General features: G+C 41.8%; 1 protein-coding gene across 2 annotated transcripts in view; it reads right to left on the bottom strand.

Annotated features, from left to right (window-relative positions):
- The window catches only part of VGLL4 (vestigial like family member 4), an 89540-nt gene that overhangs the window by 15275 nt on the left and 56007 nt on the right, over nt 1-18258 (bottom strand). For both annotated transcript variants that reach the window (XM_030458473.1, XM_008506240.2), the window contains one exon: nt 9832-10021. In XM_030458473.1, the coding sequence (XP_030314333.1) occupies nt 9832-10021 (190 nt within the window). The remainder of the gene's footprint in view (nt 1-9831; nt 10022-18258) is intronic.

The raw sequence follows: 18258 nt of genomic DNA, 5'->3' as shown, positions 1-18258 counted from the left end.
ACTTCTGCTGAGGTAACTGTGCATACAAATTAGCCTGTCAGGAAAATTAAATACATTTTAAAAAAATCACTAGCAGCTCAAAAAGTGGAGCTAGAACAACAGAAAGTTCTAGCATTTCAGTACCACCTCATTAACGAGTGTCTAGTTATAAATGGAAACTGCAGTAATTATAAGAATGTTTCCTAAAATGCATTTTGATTTTTATAAATAGAGGCCCTTTTCATCTCTTCAAAGTTTTGTTTAACTTTATCTAGGTGGAAACCAACAGCTGAGTACAACTCCCATCAGCACTGACTTAGTTTTCAAGGGCTGAGGACAAAAAAAATGTTCAGTCTCCACCCAATCAATGGCCAAAGAGAAGAAACATGAGGCCACTGGCTCCCCTGTTTGAAGTGCTGCCTAACAGCCTGTCAGAGACCAGCAAACTGCTTGGAAAGGAGACAGGAGAAGGAACTCAGCCTTTAAGACTCCTCTGGTTCAGCTGCCTCGCCATAGCTTCTCTTCAAAAGACTACAGTAGCTCCAGTTGCCTTTGAAAAACCTGCACAGCACACTAGAGAAATCTGAGTGAAGAACTCTTTCTGCCTGCCATGAAAACCAAAGGACAGAAGAGGTGATTGTTTTAAGAGCTGGAAAAGTCTCTGCAGAGGATGCAGTCTGTCTCTAGAAGATTCTGCTAATACAGCTACAGAGAACATTTTTTTTTTTTTTGGAAGATGGTTTCACTAAAACTGCAAAATTCTGACACAGCAATGCACGCCAGAAACATTATCCTACAGTTACCAGCCAGGAACCAGAACTAAGGTTTTCTAGCTCAAAAGTAAACTCTACAGCAGTCAACACAGTGCTTGAAGGCACAACAAGCTCATTCCGAGAAAGTCAGAGGCAGTAGAGCAGTGTTCACACCTGGAGAGCAAGGCAGGCTACTGCACATCTTGGGACAAACAGAAAACAACTAAAAGAGAAGCCACCACTGGAATGGAAACTCAAAGTGTTTGTGCAGAAGCCTGAACTGTTTCAAATCTGTAAGGCACTTCCAGTTGCTGGGAGGGGAAAAAAAAACATCCAGAAAACCAAATGATTTAAAAATTAGGTTAAGGGGACAGTCCAAACTTTCCCTAAAATTTCTAACAAGCAAGAAGGAAAATCTGACAGTTTAAGGCAAGGGCAAAGAGGCTTCCCATGAAAACAGCTCAAAGGTCAGAGGGGTTACTGGGAAGATTCAGAGGCAGCTATAAAATGATGAATTTTTACCCAAGTGTGATGCCCACACAAACACCCCTGGCAGCCATTTCCTCTGAAGTTCTATCAATTCATGTGCTGGGTCACGTGCAGCTTTTATAATTCAGCCATGTTAACATCCTTTTGAAGTCAAGCTTGGCACATGCAACAAGCCTTTTATACCAAGTCACTGGAAAATACTGTAAAAGCTATTTATGATCACAGAGAGAAAGCTACGGGCCAATGTCAGGGGAAAGCTTGCACATAAAACACACACAGCAGTGGGTAATGTCCTGGTGCAACAAGATCAGCCACATACATGTGTGCTCAGCACTGCCAGGGTACATCAGGCTGTTCTGCAGGCTCTGGGAAAACTTGGTGGTGTTGGAACTCAATGGTGAAACTGTGCAGAACTGTTAGAGGAAATAAAAAACAGCAGTTACATTTTCTTACAGTATTTTCTGGGTTCTTTCTTACAATATTTTCTACTTTTTTTTTTTTTTCCTGAAAAACTACTCTCATTCACAACTCAGTGTCTGTTATGGATCAATTTTCACAAAGCTGGGTACCAGGTAAGTCATTCTGTGAACCCCAAATTCTCTATGTTTATGGGATTTTATTCTGTTTGGTCACCTAAAAGGCTGCATCATGTAGAACCTGACAGTAGAGGAGCAGATTAATAATTTTCTTAAAATAGGTGATGTGGGAAGTAAAAGATAGCAACAATATGAGAATGGAAAGTTTATGCCATAAAAGCTTTAGGAACACAAGCCAGCCTCTGAAAGTAAGATCACAATGCTGGAATTAGCTGTGTCAAATTGTCAGGAAATGGGATTATAGAGCTTTCTTTTCCAACTTCAGTGGTCCTTAAGAGAAAGAGGGATGAGGGCCTGGATCATTAAAGGTTACAAACTGTGGTTCCTATCCAGCAGATGCACAAGGTAATGTGCTGATGTGAGGCAGAAAAAACTGAGAAAGTACATTAGCTCACTTTCAGACAGAAATGTTAATAATTCTCAAAAAAACCCCACAGGATTTAAGCCTTTAGACTGAGAATGCTGCTCAGTTTAAAATAACTGGTTTTAAGAAATGAGTTGGTTTTTTTCATGGGCTGTTTCATAAGAGGAACAAACATTTGACTAAAAGTTCAGTGAAACTGTAATTGCTAATAAAATCTGAATTACTGAAACCTCTTGAAGCAGTATAAATACATCAATATCTTCATTGTATTTTGCACAAGTATTTGTATCAACATAGTAAAATAATTCCTTTGAAAAGTTTGATAGCTAAAGCAACCACAGCAGTAGCAGTTCAGTGTTTGAAAGGGGACTTCTGCAGCCAAAGCACCCAAGTTAACCATAAAATGCTCCAATCAACAATACCCTCTCACAGAAAGTTCTGGTTTAAGGGAGACTTAAGCTAGAAAAACAGATCATAAGCAAAAAAACATTGGGGATTTTTATTCCCCCCTCCTTTCAAGGACTGATTTATGAACTCTAAAAGCTACTGATGAAACATGTGACGGGCAGATTCGCTCAGCACCACTCCTTGTCATTCAGATAGCAAGAAGTCAGCCAGATCCACAGAAAGGCACAGGGCACAGGCAGCTTTACCAGACAAGGACTTTAAGGACAGGGCTGTGAGAGGAAGAGATGAACCGACCTTAACTTGACTGCAGGGTAGTGACTGACAACCGAGCCTCCATCTGTGCCACGTTAGAGGCTACCAGGAGCTGTCAGGAGGCTGCTCAGCCTTCTCCCCAGATGTTCTGGGAAGTTTTCCTCATGGTTTGGTTAACACATCCATCTCACCCCCCCTTTCTCCCTCCGCTCAGGTTCTGCACCCCCTGAGGCGATGGCGATGCCTGCAGGTACCAAAGCTCTGCTTTCCCTCTTGCCATTCCGCTCTATTTTAGGAACAGTATTTACACTGCGAATGAGAAATCTTGGGAGAGCTGCTGAGCTACAGTTTGTTTACAGTGGGAACGGAGTTATGCAAGAAATTTACAGGACGATCTCTGCCGAACTGGGGCTACCTCGTATAAAATACATGGGATTCCAGCGGCGCTTTCCACCGGGGAAAAACAGAACAAACCAAAACCCTTTCAGACACCAATGTCGGCGGAGAGATCTTTTTGATTCCCAGCGTCATTTTCTTCAGGAAAGCCATACCCGGACCCAGGGCCCGGTTCTCCCCTCAGGGCGGGCAGCTCACGCCCGCCTCCCTCCCCAGCCCGCCCGGGGCCTCACAGCCCCGCAGTCCGCTGACGGGAGGCGAGCGGCCCGGCCGACACTTCACAATAAAAGTCCCCCTGGTCCGGTACCGATCGGGAGGGCCCCGAGCCACCGCCTCTGCGGGGCCGGTACCGGACCGGTCGCCCCTTCAGGCTCCCGCCATTTCATTCCGTGTGGTCTGAAGGGTGGAGAAAGGGCCGGTCTGGTGAGAAATGGCCGATAGGAATGGAAATGCCGGCGTTTGTTCCGAGTCAGCAGTCTCGCAGGAATGAGTTAAAGGCAGTTTGTGTGGTTTGGGAAGCGTTAGGGCATGAGGGAAAATGAAAGGAGCCTGTCTAGTCCAGCACCTTCAGCCTGGGGAGAGAAATTCACTTATTCATCTAGAAATTAATGTAACATTCTACTCCAAATCTCACCCTGACAGAGTCATTGTCTATAGCAACCGTGTCCATAACATTCTAATTCTCTAGAGCGCAACTTTCTAGTAAATGTTACATCTGTCAAACTGCAGGAAACATCTGGGAAAATGGTTAAAGAAACGCGAGATTAAACCTTTGTCTCCACACGGTTCGGATATGCATCTAGAATATGTTCCTCAAGGTTACTCATTCTTTTTTTACTCATTCTTTTCTCAGCTCTCAGGCTTTGGGGCTGGTGCCAGATTTCACCCCGGTGTAGATAAAATGATGATTTACTCGGTGTGAAATTTCCCTGCAAGGTAAAAAACGATGACTCCCCCTTGGTCCCCATGCCCAGGACGAAGGGGCTGCTGTTCCCTTCCTGTGCCCAGCACTCCCCATCACCTCCCTCCTCTCTCCTTTGGTCCTTGCTGGAAGCCCTTGGTGTTTGTGTCCCCCCCAAGGCCTTATCAGCCTCTGCAGGTTTTATGCTCTTTTACAAAAGAAAGAAAATGAAAGAGGAAAACATGACATCAAAGCAGGATTCTGGAGCGAGCTAACAAACCCCTTCTGTTTGCAAGTGGAGACACCTGAACTAACATTGCCTGATTTTTCAAGGACCTCAAGATATACCCAAATTTTGACAAACCAAGTCTTTCTGCAAAGGACTGATAAGCTATCAATCAATTTTTAGCCCTCCAACTCTTCATAGCAAGCATTTCATATGTGCTTGGCTGCACCCTCCTGAACTGAAAGGATTTGAGTGCTTGCTGAAATTCCCCCTTGGATAACAGCTTGTGCACAACTCTGTGTTAAATATTAACTCAGATACATTAGCTCTTTTAAGCCTGTCTCTGAAGGTTCAACTTAATTTCTGGGAAACAATTTAAGAATAATTTTGTGTAGTGCATGGTCTCTGTTAATAAATAAGAAAACACATCCGATTGATTTGGTCGATTGATCGAGCAATGCATGCATGAAACAAAAATAATTAGGAAAAGGCATTTGAAACTCACTCCATAATCCTTTGTCCACTGTAAAAAACAAGAGACACATTGTAAAAGTACCACTGGCAGTACAGAGGATCTTGGCTAACACAGCACTGCTTGGAAAACACCAGGTTAAGCCTAAAATACTTCAAAGCATATTTGTGCCAAGAAAGCTGAGTGAAAATGCCTGCAAGCAAATGAGACATTTTGGTTGCTCCCAATTATGTGAGCTGGCCTTTTTTTTTTTCTCCAGTTCCAATGTGTCACAATAAAATGTCATTATAAACATATTTCTTAATACCACAAAGTTTGGAACAAAAACCCAAGTAGTTAGCAGCGAAAAACTTTTTTTCCAGAAAACTCCCACGCTACCTCTGCAACTCTGTTCCTTTCAAGCCCTGCTTGGAGCTGGAGACAGCCTCCACCACCGTGGGGACCTGATTTTCTGCAGAACATTTCCACCCTGCATTCTCAGCTGGGGTGAGGAATAAGCTGATGGATACTGAGCATGATACAGAGCATCATTTATTGAGAACTGCAGATCTCACTCCAAATTCCTTGCTTTGAGCTACTACAGGCTTGAAGCTAACACAGCTGACTCTGCTGTGAGCAGAAGGTTGGATGAAATGACCTCCCAAAGCCTCTTCTAACCTGAGATGATGATTTTTTTGAATCCAGGTGACTTTCAGGACAGCTTAAGACTTTTTTTTTTTTCTTTTTTTTTTTTTAATTTTAATTTTTATTTATTGAGAGTGCCAGAGTAATTTCTATTGGTGTTACTGAAGTGAGCAAACTCAATTGGATCTTCATGGTAAGAAACTTAGGACAGATGGCAGCTTCCAAAGTCCAGGAATCTAGCCTGGCTTTACAGATCAGCTTTGCCATGATTCTTCACTGCAACAAAAAATGAAGGCACAACCTAGAATTTGAAACAGAAATGTTTGGATCTACATGAGAATGTCCAAAATTAAGCAACAGGTGATACACATTAAACTACCTTACTCATGTGTTGACCTTCTATAGCAAGAAAAAGCCAAATTAAACATTACACAAATCTAGAGATTATTATTCCTCAGACATCTATTCAACAGCTGCAAACTTTTGCTTAAGATTATTTTCATATTGACACTGAGGTCCTAATGCCACCAAACCAAGCGGGAATTGGGACAAAGAGGTTAAGGGGAAAATATTCCATTCAGCAGCCCAGTTGTCCCAAACCAAAAATGTTAATTTTCCACCCGATGTATTTGGCAAGCTAACAAAAAAAATGGTCCCTCCCAATAATAATGGCCAGGTACACGTGTAATTTGACACAACACAGAACCCAAATCCTTCTAAAGATGTCAATGATGCAAGTTTACTTCAGCCTTAAATACACTGATCTGATCCCACTATTTGCTAGCATACAAACTATTTTTAAAATTGCTACACCACAGCTATAAGGCATTAGCCATAACTGTCCCTTGCCCAAAAGCAGTGAAGAGTTGTGTATTTGCTAGTTCTGACTGAAAAATCAGAGGCCAAACCAGCCTGGAGTACTTTCCTTCACCCAAAAAACCCCAAAACACAACAAACCACCAAAAAACTAAATTGACATGTTGTGCTCTTGGCATTTACTGGTTTTCTTTGCTAGCTGGTGAAGAAAGTGCCCTGAGAAGACTAAGCTGCCTGTGGACTCTTACTGTGAGCTCTGCCCCGCTGGGAACGGCTGATGTCAGCTCTCCAGAGCTCCTGCCAGGATAAGGCCTCCTTTGTCTGCAGCTGAACTGTGAAAATGAGAAAATGCCTCCAGCCTGACAAACAAGAAACCCACAGAATACAGGTCAGGCCCCAGACCTTCACTTAAAGGTACAACGCACCTCGTTCACATCCCCCTCACATACACGGTGCCCAGAGAGTTCATTTTGCTCAGGGGTTGCCATGAAATGCTAAATACACCTTGGAAAGCGGCTTCGTTTTCTAAAGAAAGATTAGTATAGCTCTCCAGCCACTTTACTCATAGGTAAAGTGCTTGTAATTCTTACATAAATCAAGTTCCTAATTACTCTTCTGTAAATCAAGGTGACTTCAGTGAAGTCGTATGAAAACAAAGGCAAGTTCAAACTTGAGACCTAAAATACACTCAACTTCTCCTGCACAAAGCACCAGAAAAAAGCACTTCACAAAACACCCATTTTACCCCAGCAAGATCATGCTTTAGTTAATGCATTTCAAAGAGAACACTGGAAGGACATACAAGAAAGTGTGAAATGCAAACAAAGGCATTTCATGTTACAGTGCCTCTGTTTTCATTTGGGGTGGAATTTTTTTTTTCCCCCCAAGTGAGTTAATGGGTATAATATCTATGACCACAAAAATATTTAAAGCTGTATAAATACAGTCCAGTACACTGCCATAAGGTAGACAGCAGTTCCACATACTGATTTTTAAAAATTAATCTGATTAATTAATCTCAAGCATATTGTGTTGGCCTAAAGCTGAGAATTATCTCCTCTGAAAAACAGAGCCTTTGATAAATTGTCCTTTGCCCAGGAATTCCATTACAAATTCCAGGAACACTGCAGGATTGCCAGGGCATTTAATTCATTCAGATCCAGAGACTGTACTCCAATAGCTGTGTTTGTCCATAACAAAAGCAAACATACATGAGTACAAATCAAAGAACCTAATCAAAGAAGATACATCAGGGAGTTCCACCTGAGCAGGGAGCATCTCAGATCATTCCACTTCAGAAGAAAATACTCACACTACTAAACTTAAAAGATACCCACAGTGCTTAATGGGATTCAATCCCACTGACCACAGGGACTGAACTGCCAGGGCTGGTACCTTAGAGTTAACATCCAGTAGCTAACAAAAGTTTCTTCCACTTAAACTGAACCACAGCAGACAATTCTCATTCTATTTAATTACCTTTCCAAGCACAATATGCTGGCGTTAAGAGGATGAATATTCAATTGCCTCACAATTCTACAGTGACAAATGTCTGAACAAGAGCTGCTCAGTGTTAGGAAGACTTTTGTCTTCCAACAAGCACCTTCCACACTGGAAAGATCTGCTAATCTGGACATCTGGAATGACTGAGGCAGCTTTTGTATCACTGTCCTAAACTTTCAGGGGGCTTTGTCTTGAAAGGTTTAAAGCACAGACTCTAAATCTCATCTTTACAGTTCAAATCTTCCCATACCACACAATTCCAATCTCCAAGCCAAAATTTTTCAGACGGTTCCACAAAGACTGAACGATACATTTATATAGTTAAACCAGAATGTCATAACCAAAAAAAAAGAAAGAAAATATGAAAAACATTTGAAGAAATAACGTCACTGTGGTGGTAAGGAATGGGAGTTAAATTCAGAGAACATCTGTGAACTTTCTGTGTGTATCTGAAACAGGTAGATATTCAGCTATTTCAGCCATATCGCAAAATGGCTTGTGGTTCTGTAATATTCAGTCAAATACATATTTTCAAGCTTACTAAATAAAGTAAAATAAAGATGGCCTGGTGCATGCTATTTTAGATGATAACTCCTCTGCAGTACATGGCTTAATTGAGATATATCAAGTCCCATCACACAAACGTTAGCTAGACAATCAGTGAGATTTCATGTACCAAAATCACAGAGAGACCTGAGTAGTAAAAACGTACCAGAGTGGATGAGTAAAAATATACCATACTGGAAAACAACAGATAGCTTTAAAATATATCTAAGGGATCCCATGGAATAACTGCCTGTATCTTTTCATAATGAACCTTGGTTGCACACGAGTCCCTCGGTCCAGACTTCATTATTTTTATGGCCTCCACTGTATAAAGTGTGATAATGCAGTTAACTGCCAGACGTGTTTTACTTCATCACTAGCAAAAGTTGGGGTTTTTTTAAATCACACCTTTTACTCAAAAGTTACAGAATAATTCAAAAACGCCATAAATGTTTTCCAGCTGTATAGTACACAAATGCAGCAGAAATGGAGCATATGGTTCTCTTCAATTCCAGCATTCTCAGCTCCAGGGCAAGGCTGTAAATAGTTAAGTTTTTAGGAGAAATGACAAGCTGTGTTGTAAAGGAGAAGTCTCTCTGCTTGTGAGCTTTTATTGTTGTGCATTACTTCAGTGCTGGATTCCTGATTTGTAACAAATTCCAAGACTGCAGACGACAGGCCCAGCCTCTGACTAACACTGTGGTGATTTATTTGAGGATAAATACCTCTGTCCGCATCTCATGACCGAACACAACAGCCCAGAGCAGCCTGGAATGCGGGGAATGCCGAGGCTGCAGGAGCTGAGGCAGCAGGGAAAGGCTCGCAGCTATCAGGCTGCCCCGGGCTGCTGCACCGCCACAATCGCTTCCTCCAGGCAAGAATGAAAGGAATTCTCTAAGCCTGTGCTTCATGCCAACCGGGCTCTCGTTCCCAGGAATGATAACGCGGCAAGAATGGCATTTGAAGATCAGCCAACACATGCACCCAACTCCTCACCGCCTTACCTGTCTGAAAAATTCCCCACCTGACTGTCAGAGGTGCGGTGCAATCGCTTGACTCATGTTCAGCAACAACTGCAGCTTGCCCAGTTGTCAAGGCAGACTCCAGAGCAGCTGGCTCACAATCTCCTGGCCTCAGAAAAATGCAAAGCACTTGTGTTCCTCCTCATGCTTCCCCACCCCCACCGGTAGAGCAGAGTGCTCAGAGCCAGGGGAAGGGAGCAGATTACAAAGAACAAAGGAACGATACTTTTAGAGACTGCAAGGTGAATACATGTGTTTTACTATAAATAGTAAAGCTGAGCTAATTCCTGTTACTTCACGCCTTATGAAAACAAAAGAAAGCAAGGAGACCCATCTAAATCACCCCGGCCTTTGTGCAGCTCTGCCATACAAACTGGAACAAAGGAAAAGCCCAGCACAAAGTTTTAGACACAGCACGACTTTCCCCAGAGGCAGAGAGGAAGAGGAGAGGGTTCAAGTCTAGGAACAGCAGAAGTAACACTTACAGATGTGGATTGAACATCCTGCTCATTTTGGAAACATGGTCGTTTTCACAGTCTAGCTCCTCATCCCCTTGGTCCATGCTGAGCTTCCTCTTGTTGGGACTGATGGGAGGAGGGCCTGTCCGGTGGTTGGTGAGCGCAGGGGACACTGGCAGGGACTGCATCCTGGGCTCCCCCCTTAGAGCTGCTTCACCTGTGGGAGGGAGAATGAACAGAGAGGTCAAGAGCTTCAGCTTTGAAAACATTCCTGCAGAAACATTTCCCAGCCAGATGTCAGGGCTGCACAGGCACACGTAACATGGCTGCAAGGTAAACACAGCAGCACGCTTCAGCTGGGAAAAGGGACTGTGAGAGGGGTCAGCTCACCCGAGATGATCTGGAAGATTGAGCTACTGCATCCCTCCAGCAGCATTTTTATTCAGATGCATTCCTTCTTACAAGCTGGCATTCCAGCTCTGAACTTTCATTACCTCATTCTGCAAAGCATGACTATTCACACTGAAACACGCTTTGTTCCTTTGCTTATGGTTGTGGTTGTAAATTCCTGGGCTACAGTGCACATTTATGCCAAATATTCAAGATCTAAAACTGAATAAATGTTCAAATTCTCAAGTTATCCCTTTCGTTAAAAGCTGTCCAAAACAAGCTTGTCTGGTACATAAATATGCAAGGTAAAAATTAGGGTAAAGATTGGAACTTGCTGATGCAAGTTTTGAGTTTGTCCTTGAATATCCTCCTCTATACTTTGAAGAGTACATAACTTTTTATATTTGAAGCAATGAACAAAACAGCACAAGGATCTCAAAATTTCCCTTTTAAGAATGGTAGTTCTCAACCAAGCAGACTGGTGGAAGAGCAGTTGAGTAGATGATAGATTTTATATAATCTGACACTTATCAAAAAATGCAGTTTGCAGCCTGTGGGAGCAATTATGCTTACATAATTCCAGAAATGATACAATTAACTTGTGTTTAAACACATTCCCATACTCCTATTTAGTCAAGTGTGACCACAGCACTTTTCCCATTTCAATGAAATGAATGCACAGCCTAAAGCACAGTGCAGCATGTTATGGACTTTACTGCAACTCACATCCTAAGAGCCACAGGTCATATTTAGACCTCACAGGGTTTTGAAGAGGTTATGAAATGCTTGTGGGGCTTCATAAGGGGCTTGGAGGGGAGCTACCTTAACCAGGGTTACCTATTCTGGTAACATCCCTGAAATAGGCACTTTTGCTGGAGTTTAAAATTTGTATTTTTCCTACACTGCCAGAAGCATTTTGTTTTCGACACGGCCATAATTTCCAGAACTAAAATTAGAATAAAGTTAACTCCATCTGCAACCCTAAGGTACCTGACAATGGAGATCTTTGTATGCCACCTCACAGTTTCACATCATTGCTGAGGCAGATGATTTATAAAATGCCGCCCTAATTCCACACACGACAAACACTATTTTGTTGGAAAAAGAACGAGTGAGGAGAAAACCTCCTGAATGTTTACCAGTAAAAATAAGCATTCTGCCAATTTAGTCAGCGTAATATAAACTAGCAAATATACACCGACCTATAATATACCACAAGTCATGATTTCTATTAGAGACTCTGGCACCAAAACTAAATAGGAACTTTCCATCTCAGCCCTAAATAGCAGAAACTGTGCTCTACTGCAAATGCCCTCTGACAGACAGACACCCAGACCCTCTCCTGCTTAGACCAACCCAAGTGTTATTTGGGAAGACCCCACAACCACTTTAAGAGAAGCTTTCAACAAAAAGACCTCTCACATGAAATAATCTTTATCTGAAATAATCTTCATCCAAGTAAAACTGCTGTATTTTTTCCCTTCAATCGTTGCATTTTGCCAGTAGAAACCTCCACCTACACAGTGTTCATATTGTAAACTTTACAACTAAACCACATCATACCAGTTTCTCTCAGTGAGGACTCTCCTCCACTTCTATACTTGGAAAAAATAAGTAAATACCAATATCAGAAGACAAAACTCTCATTTAAGTAAGGTTTGTGATACTTTCATCCCACCTGTATGCAATCACTATTCTCTCTGCAGTATCTCAGATTACCCCTGAAGACTTAAACCTAGAAGTTCTTTAGAGGGATTACAAATTCCATGCAGGTACCTGATGGCTACTGCCTATTACTGAGCAGCTCCTGACAGAAGTCAGATACTATAAAATTACCTCAATGTAGGGTTTTTTGGGCTTTAAAAAAATTATAAGAATCCATCTTATTAAATGTATGGTACTAACAGCACCAATATACTCACATCCAGACTGAGTACAAAGTCTAGCAAAAATGCTATGCAGGAATTCAAGAGACCCATTTTAGAGGGGACACCGAGGCCTTCAGACAAACACCACAACTGTTCAGTCTATCTGCAGCACCACAGGGCTGTTTGGCCAAAATTAATCAAATCAACAAAACTTGAAAGAGGTGGCAGGGTGAGCAGGTGGGAGCCACAAGAGCTTGTACACCCTCCATCTCCCAGAGGACAGGCTGGAAGCCTCTGAGCTCCTCCTCAGGAGGTGCCTGTGCTCAGCACCTTGTGTAGCCCACCCTGCAAACACAATTCAAGCAGGGAATGACATCAAAAAAAGAGTCCAGGTAACAGGGTAAGATCAAGATGAAAATAACCTACACTGTGTATGGGGATAAAGTGCATATTCATATCCCGTACTTAATACTGCACCAGGAGTTCTCGTGTGGCCTGTAAGTTTGTTTAGGTCTAAAACTGCTTTGCATTTAAACAAAAAGGTGACTTCTGCCCCCACTACTGTCCTCCTTACCCAACTTGAATTTAAAGCAGAGAGGGAGAAACCACAGCAGCACCCACCACACAAACTGCTGTCCTCCTGCCCGCAGTTGTCTCCCCAGCTGACCACACTCCATGGTAACCAGACTCACATCACACAGCTGGCAAGACAACACTGATCAAACAACTGGCTTTTATGAAATTCCCCAAGTTCAAACCCCAGTCTTCAAAATTCATTACTGTGACGGCTTGTGTCTGCACTGCCACTGAAGGCAGAGATAGCAAACACATTTATTGTGCCTCTCATAATACTCCTCTTTGTTTCAGTAAGCAGCTGGTGTGAGGCTCTCCAGATCTCCTGCTTTCAGATAGTCCTACTTACAACTACTCATACTAGGTTTTTTTCCCTTTCCCCCCCCCCCCCCCTTTTTTTTTTTCTTTAAAACTGTTAGGCAACATGATAAAGCTGAGCCAAGCTCAGCAGTGATAAGGCTGTGACGTCCTGTCTGCCTGGACAGCAGTTGTGTCCATCCAGTCAGCAAGAATGGTCATTATTTTAACCACTTAGGAGCCTTAACTGAGAGTGATTCAAATGAACACATGCAAGTTAAATGTTTGCAAAACCAGCACAGCTCTTTTCAGGCATAATCCACCACCAGGACAGGTCTCTGTAAGCAGCAGATCTTCACCCCCCCTGCATTACCCTCCCAGTTCCAGCTGCAGTATCTGTGTCCCTACTGAAATGTCCATACAATACAAACACCACAACAGCTAAAGTCATGTTTTGACAACTGTGGATTTGAAAGCAAGACAGCAGAGAAGTCTTAAAATATGCTTGAGAACTCCAGGAGTCACCAAAGACTGGGGGGGTGGAAAAAATACACTATTTTGGCAGCCAGTTTCCTTCCTCTCTGACCTAGCAACTCAGTATGGGCTGTGCTGACACAGCTACCATATCCTATCCCCCCTCCCTATTTCCTCTCTCCTGCTGGCTACTATTAATGCATAAAATCTGAGCATTAATTAACATCCAGAAGCTTTGTATTTCCAGCTGAAAACTGACCTGACACAGACCTTAAGAAAGATTTCAACTCCTTGAAAGAAAATTCCAGCCCTGCTCTTGCCCATTTCATTTCTCTGCATCTGACAAATCAATCTGTCCACAAGACTAAATTCCTGGCTCAGTTATTAACTTTGCTGAAAAAAATATTAAAAATTTAAAAATCCTCAGTTGTGGTCTCTGTCAACAGGGTCCTTACCTTTAAGGTCTTGGACTGAATTGTCATGACCTCAGGCCACTCAATTAGTAAAATCATGGCATGACAGTGTAACAGACTTTAATTAACAAGCATTACACCTTTAATTACCTTTTCCAATACCTCCATGCAGACAAACTCTCATTAGCAAAAGGAGTTGCCTCATGTTCTTATGGCCAGACATTCCCAGGAATCAGAGTACATAAAGATATTCAGGGGCAGTTTGATCCAGGATCAAAATTTAGTCCTCATGACATATGAAACATTTCTGATTAAAAGCCAAGACACTCACAAAAGCTATATACATGTGAAAAGGATACTGTAAAATGCCATTTGTTTTATTTTCTATTTCTGTACTCTTAACAATCATCAGACTAAGTTGCAAATAGATTGGAATGGATTTATAAACTATTGCATGCTTTCTTCCACTATCTCAAACACAGAAGTCAGCCTGTGCCAACATAAATCATGTGGGTTTTGTCCATGACTAGTATTTTTTGTGCCATTTATCTCAATTTGAGATCTCAAATAACAAGCAGGGACGTCACTAAAAATTACTCAATTCAACAAGTCATCAAAACAAGTTATCAAAAGAATACAGTACAGTACAATTAATCTGCAGATGTTGTCAGCTGCTGTATTACTTCACAGCATACTCTACATTGTAAAAAGATAGAGATATATGAAACTGGGAAATTCCCCAGAAATTAAATCTGTGTGAAATAGTTAAAATACAATCTTAGAAGTACGTAATTTAAAGCAGATTTACTTCAGTTGTTGGACCAAAGAAAATTAATCAATCCATTTAGACTCTTCAGAACTAAATCTGTGGTTCATGAAAAATGATATCCTAAGAAGGAGCCACAAATTATATTTATCTATATAACTGTTGAATATTTCTTTAACCCCTGCTCAAAAACCAATTTTCCTTAAAAACAGAATTCTGTACTGCTATTTTATTTCTGAATTGCAGTTTCTATAAATGACATGATTTAAGATGAGCTTAAATAAGACTTAATTCTGGGAAGCAGTCTACCAAATGCTGTAAACAAAGTCACAGTAGTCTGAGCAGTCTGTATTTAATTTGTAGAATATAAAACAGGCCTACCTAGGCAGCATAATAAAACAGCAAACTACAAGAACAACAAAAAATTTAATATTATTGGGAATAGCCCAGTTATAAAACTCTGCTACAAAATCAGATCTTGGCAGTATTTTTATTATAATTGATTGATTTCTTTCAGCAACCAACTTACTGATACACTTACCTGACACGTGTTTTACAGACTTTCTTGGAAGCTGACAAAAAGCTAATTTAGGAAACCAAAAAGTCCCATGCACGTGGAGAGAAATATTGGCAAAAGCCTCCTCTCCTCTGTTTACAAAACATATGAAAAGCACTTACTCCTGGAACCAAGCTCTGGCTACCACTGTGCAGAGATCCGTATGCCAGAAAAGCCATGGCCAAAATCAAAATACAGTGATTAAATTGCCTATGCTGCTCTGGCCCCTCCATCTGACCGTGCCTGCCAATGGGGGATGCATTATGTTTGACATCACAAGCAGAAACATAAAATAGTCAGCTCTGCATTGTCTCCTCCACCCAGTTTTTCCTCCTCTTTCATTCAAAGGCTGCACAAAGAAAGGAGCTGGAGCTCAGCAATACGTGTTACAGAAGGCAGGCACACTTATCTGAGGATGCTTTCAAAAAACACCTATTGTGAATCAGAACTGATGAGCACAGGTTAAGCAGATCTCAGCTTAATAGGATTTGAAAATGCTGTATTATATACAAAACACTAAGTTGCAACGGGCAGAAAATGGCAAAAATTGCCACCCCAAACCTAATTGTATTTGCTCCTTCAAACGTACTGTGAAAAACTGACCAGTTCATCTTACATTCTTCTTCATCCTACTATAAAAGGACAGCTGTACAAATAGCACACGCATACTGTCTGTACTTAAACTGGCATGGCTAACTGAGTTCTACAAACTACTTCATAAACACAAGAGAAGTAAAAAAGTCTCCACTGGCCACAAACTATGACTGAAATGATCCTCTTGGCTCTGCTAACTGGGTAACAACAGAAGGAGTCACCCTGGTAAGTAGGCAAGAAATGGGTGGCATGGAAAGAAGGGCAGCAGACATGCTGCAAAGAAAGTGGGATGGAATAAATTTTAATACTCCAGTCTGGCAGAGCTCCTTACTAAGTCCTCCATCAAACTTTAATCTTCACACTTCAACAGTTCTGACTGTGGGGCTGTGTTCAGTTCCAACCTGTCAAAGATCTCAGGTTTAGGTCTAATTGTAGAGCATGAGACTTCATCATTTGTAGATCTCCCTTTAAGATAATGTACCATTTACTTAACTCTTAAAGCATCGAGCCTAATAAAAAAAAATGCTCCTTTCTTCTGCTTAGAGTACCTATGCTTGGGGAAACTATGGCCGAAAAAAGGATTCCAACTATCAGCCAGACAAGATTTAAATGCAGCTAATGCTAAACTGCACTGATCTCCAGATAAACAGCACCAGGGATGTCTACAATACTTGTTAACATCCATGTCAAATAAGGCCTTCTCTCTGTTCAAGGCTGAGGGTGGGTTTTGGGCTCAGCAAGCAGGGCTGCTCCCAAAGAGCACTCCTCTCTGAGCCTTTCCCCAGGAAAAACCTGTATCAGACAATTAAATCAGCTAAGAGGAACACACAACAACCCATTTAATGTTTGTTCAATGTACAGAGGCTAACACATACAGGAAAGGCAAGCTGCCATGCTGGGCAGAGCTACCAAGTATGACCAAGCACCAACAGCATCACTGACCCGGGGCTTGGTACTCGGGGGAGGACAAGAGGAACTGCTAAGGGACCCGTCCTACACAGACACATCACCATCTGACTGGCTCTGTGCTGGCACTGCCTGTGGTCAGACACCCACAGCCCTTGCCTGGCTTACAGCCAGGACAGTCAGTGCACAGGTACACCCAGGGAAGGGTCACCAGAGCACAAAGAGCCCCAGGTTAGGTGCTTCAAAGCTGACAACAACACTTTGCTGACGAAGGTACCGCAGCTCAGCCCCTCAAGACTGATCGTGCTTCCTACGCACAGCCCTGCAGAGTGCTTTGCTTTGCTGCAGAACAGCCTGACCCTACAAGGGCACCCCAAACCAGGGAGGGGACAAAAGAGAAAGGCAGGCAGAGGGAGAAGCAGCATTTTTTTTTTTTTTTTCCCCAGAAAAAAACGTATGTAGGTACTCAGCTAAGATGCTCTCAGTTCCCTGGCAAAACAGACTGCACTGTAAGTACTATAAGCAGCTCTAGTGTACTCCTACACCTTGTATAGAAATACTGAAATTCAGTCTTCTAAGTTGCTTTCACCCTAGGTAAAGCTTTCTCCTCTGAAATGTCCTGGTGAGTGTGTGGGCTATAGCTGTGGAGAAAGGTGAAGTTCCACCAGTCTTGCTGTCTTCAAGACCAGACCCTGTCATCTTCACCTTGTAACCTGGCTGGAATGCTCATGGGACACATACACACATAAGAAAGTGGGAAACATGGATTCAGTAATTACAAAAAAAATAACTCTAGAACATGTAACTAAAACTACCACCATGCAAAGTAAATAAACAATCAGAATTCAGTTTCCTTTCATGCATTTCCTATTATACAAGCTATTCTACAGCTTCCTCCCACATTTCTGATAAGCAGATTTTAAAAGTTGCCAGATAAAAAGATTTACTTTTATTAGTGTGCTAATGCAATTTTATTAAAAACGTAAAAACTCGGGAGGAAATGTCACTGTAAACCAACATGCTGAAGATGTGGCTTTCCAAAATGAGTGCAGTTTCCAGATCTAGGTGTTCTTTCTTTTGTCCCTCAGCTAAATGACTGTGTTACATAAAGGCCAGGAAATCTGAATGGATCAAAGCCCAGTCTGTCTTTTAGCAGGAACAATCAAAGCTAGAGGACCTGCCATCTCTTTCAAAAGTAAATCAAAGTCACAGCAAGGTCACAGCAGAAAAAAAAATTGTTACATTGGGTGCTTAAGCAGTACTCCAAGGTACTAAATAATACCTTGTCACTATGGGTTTTCATGAAATGGCAGAGAGATCCAACTAGGAGATTCAGTTTGTGGAAGCTCAAATTTAAATACTATTTCCTAAGTAAACAGACAGTGTTTGCTCCCCTCGTTGTTTTTTTATAAAGATACTATTTCTGTTAGTGAACAGCAATATACTCAGGTCCAAAACCCTACCTTCTGATCCCATGGCTAATATTTCATGGGTATGATCCTGTAACACAAGTTATACTGGGTCATCAATACCAGCACAGTCAGAGCTGCTCTAACACAACAGTGCTTAAAACATTAATTTTGAAATGGTAACTTTCATATTAGAATCAAATCCAAT

The sequence above is a fragment of the Calypte anna genome, chromosome 12 (assembly GCF_003957555.1).
Source record: "Calypte anna isolate BGI_N300 chromosome 12, bCalAnn1_v1.p, whole genome shotgun sequence".
NCBI lineage: Eukaryota > Metazoa > Chordata > Aves > Apodiformes > Trochilidae > Calypte > Calypte anna.
Note: the sequence above shows the minus strand (reverse complement) of the source record. Positions and strands in the feature narration are given on the sequence as shown.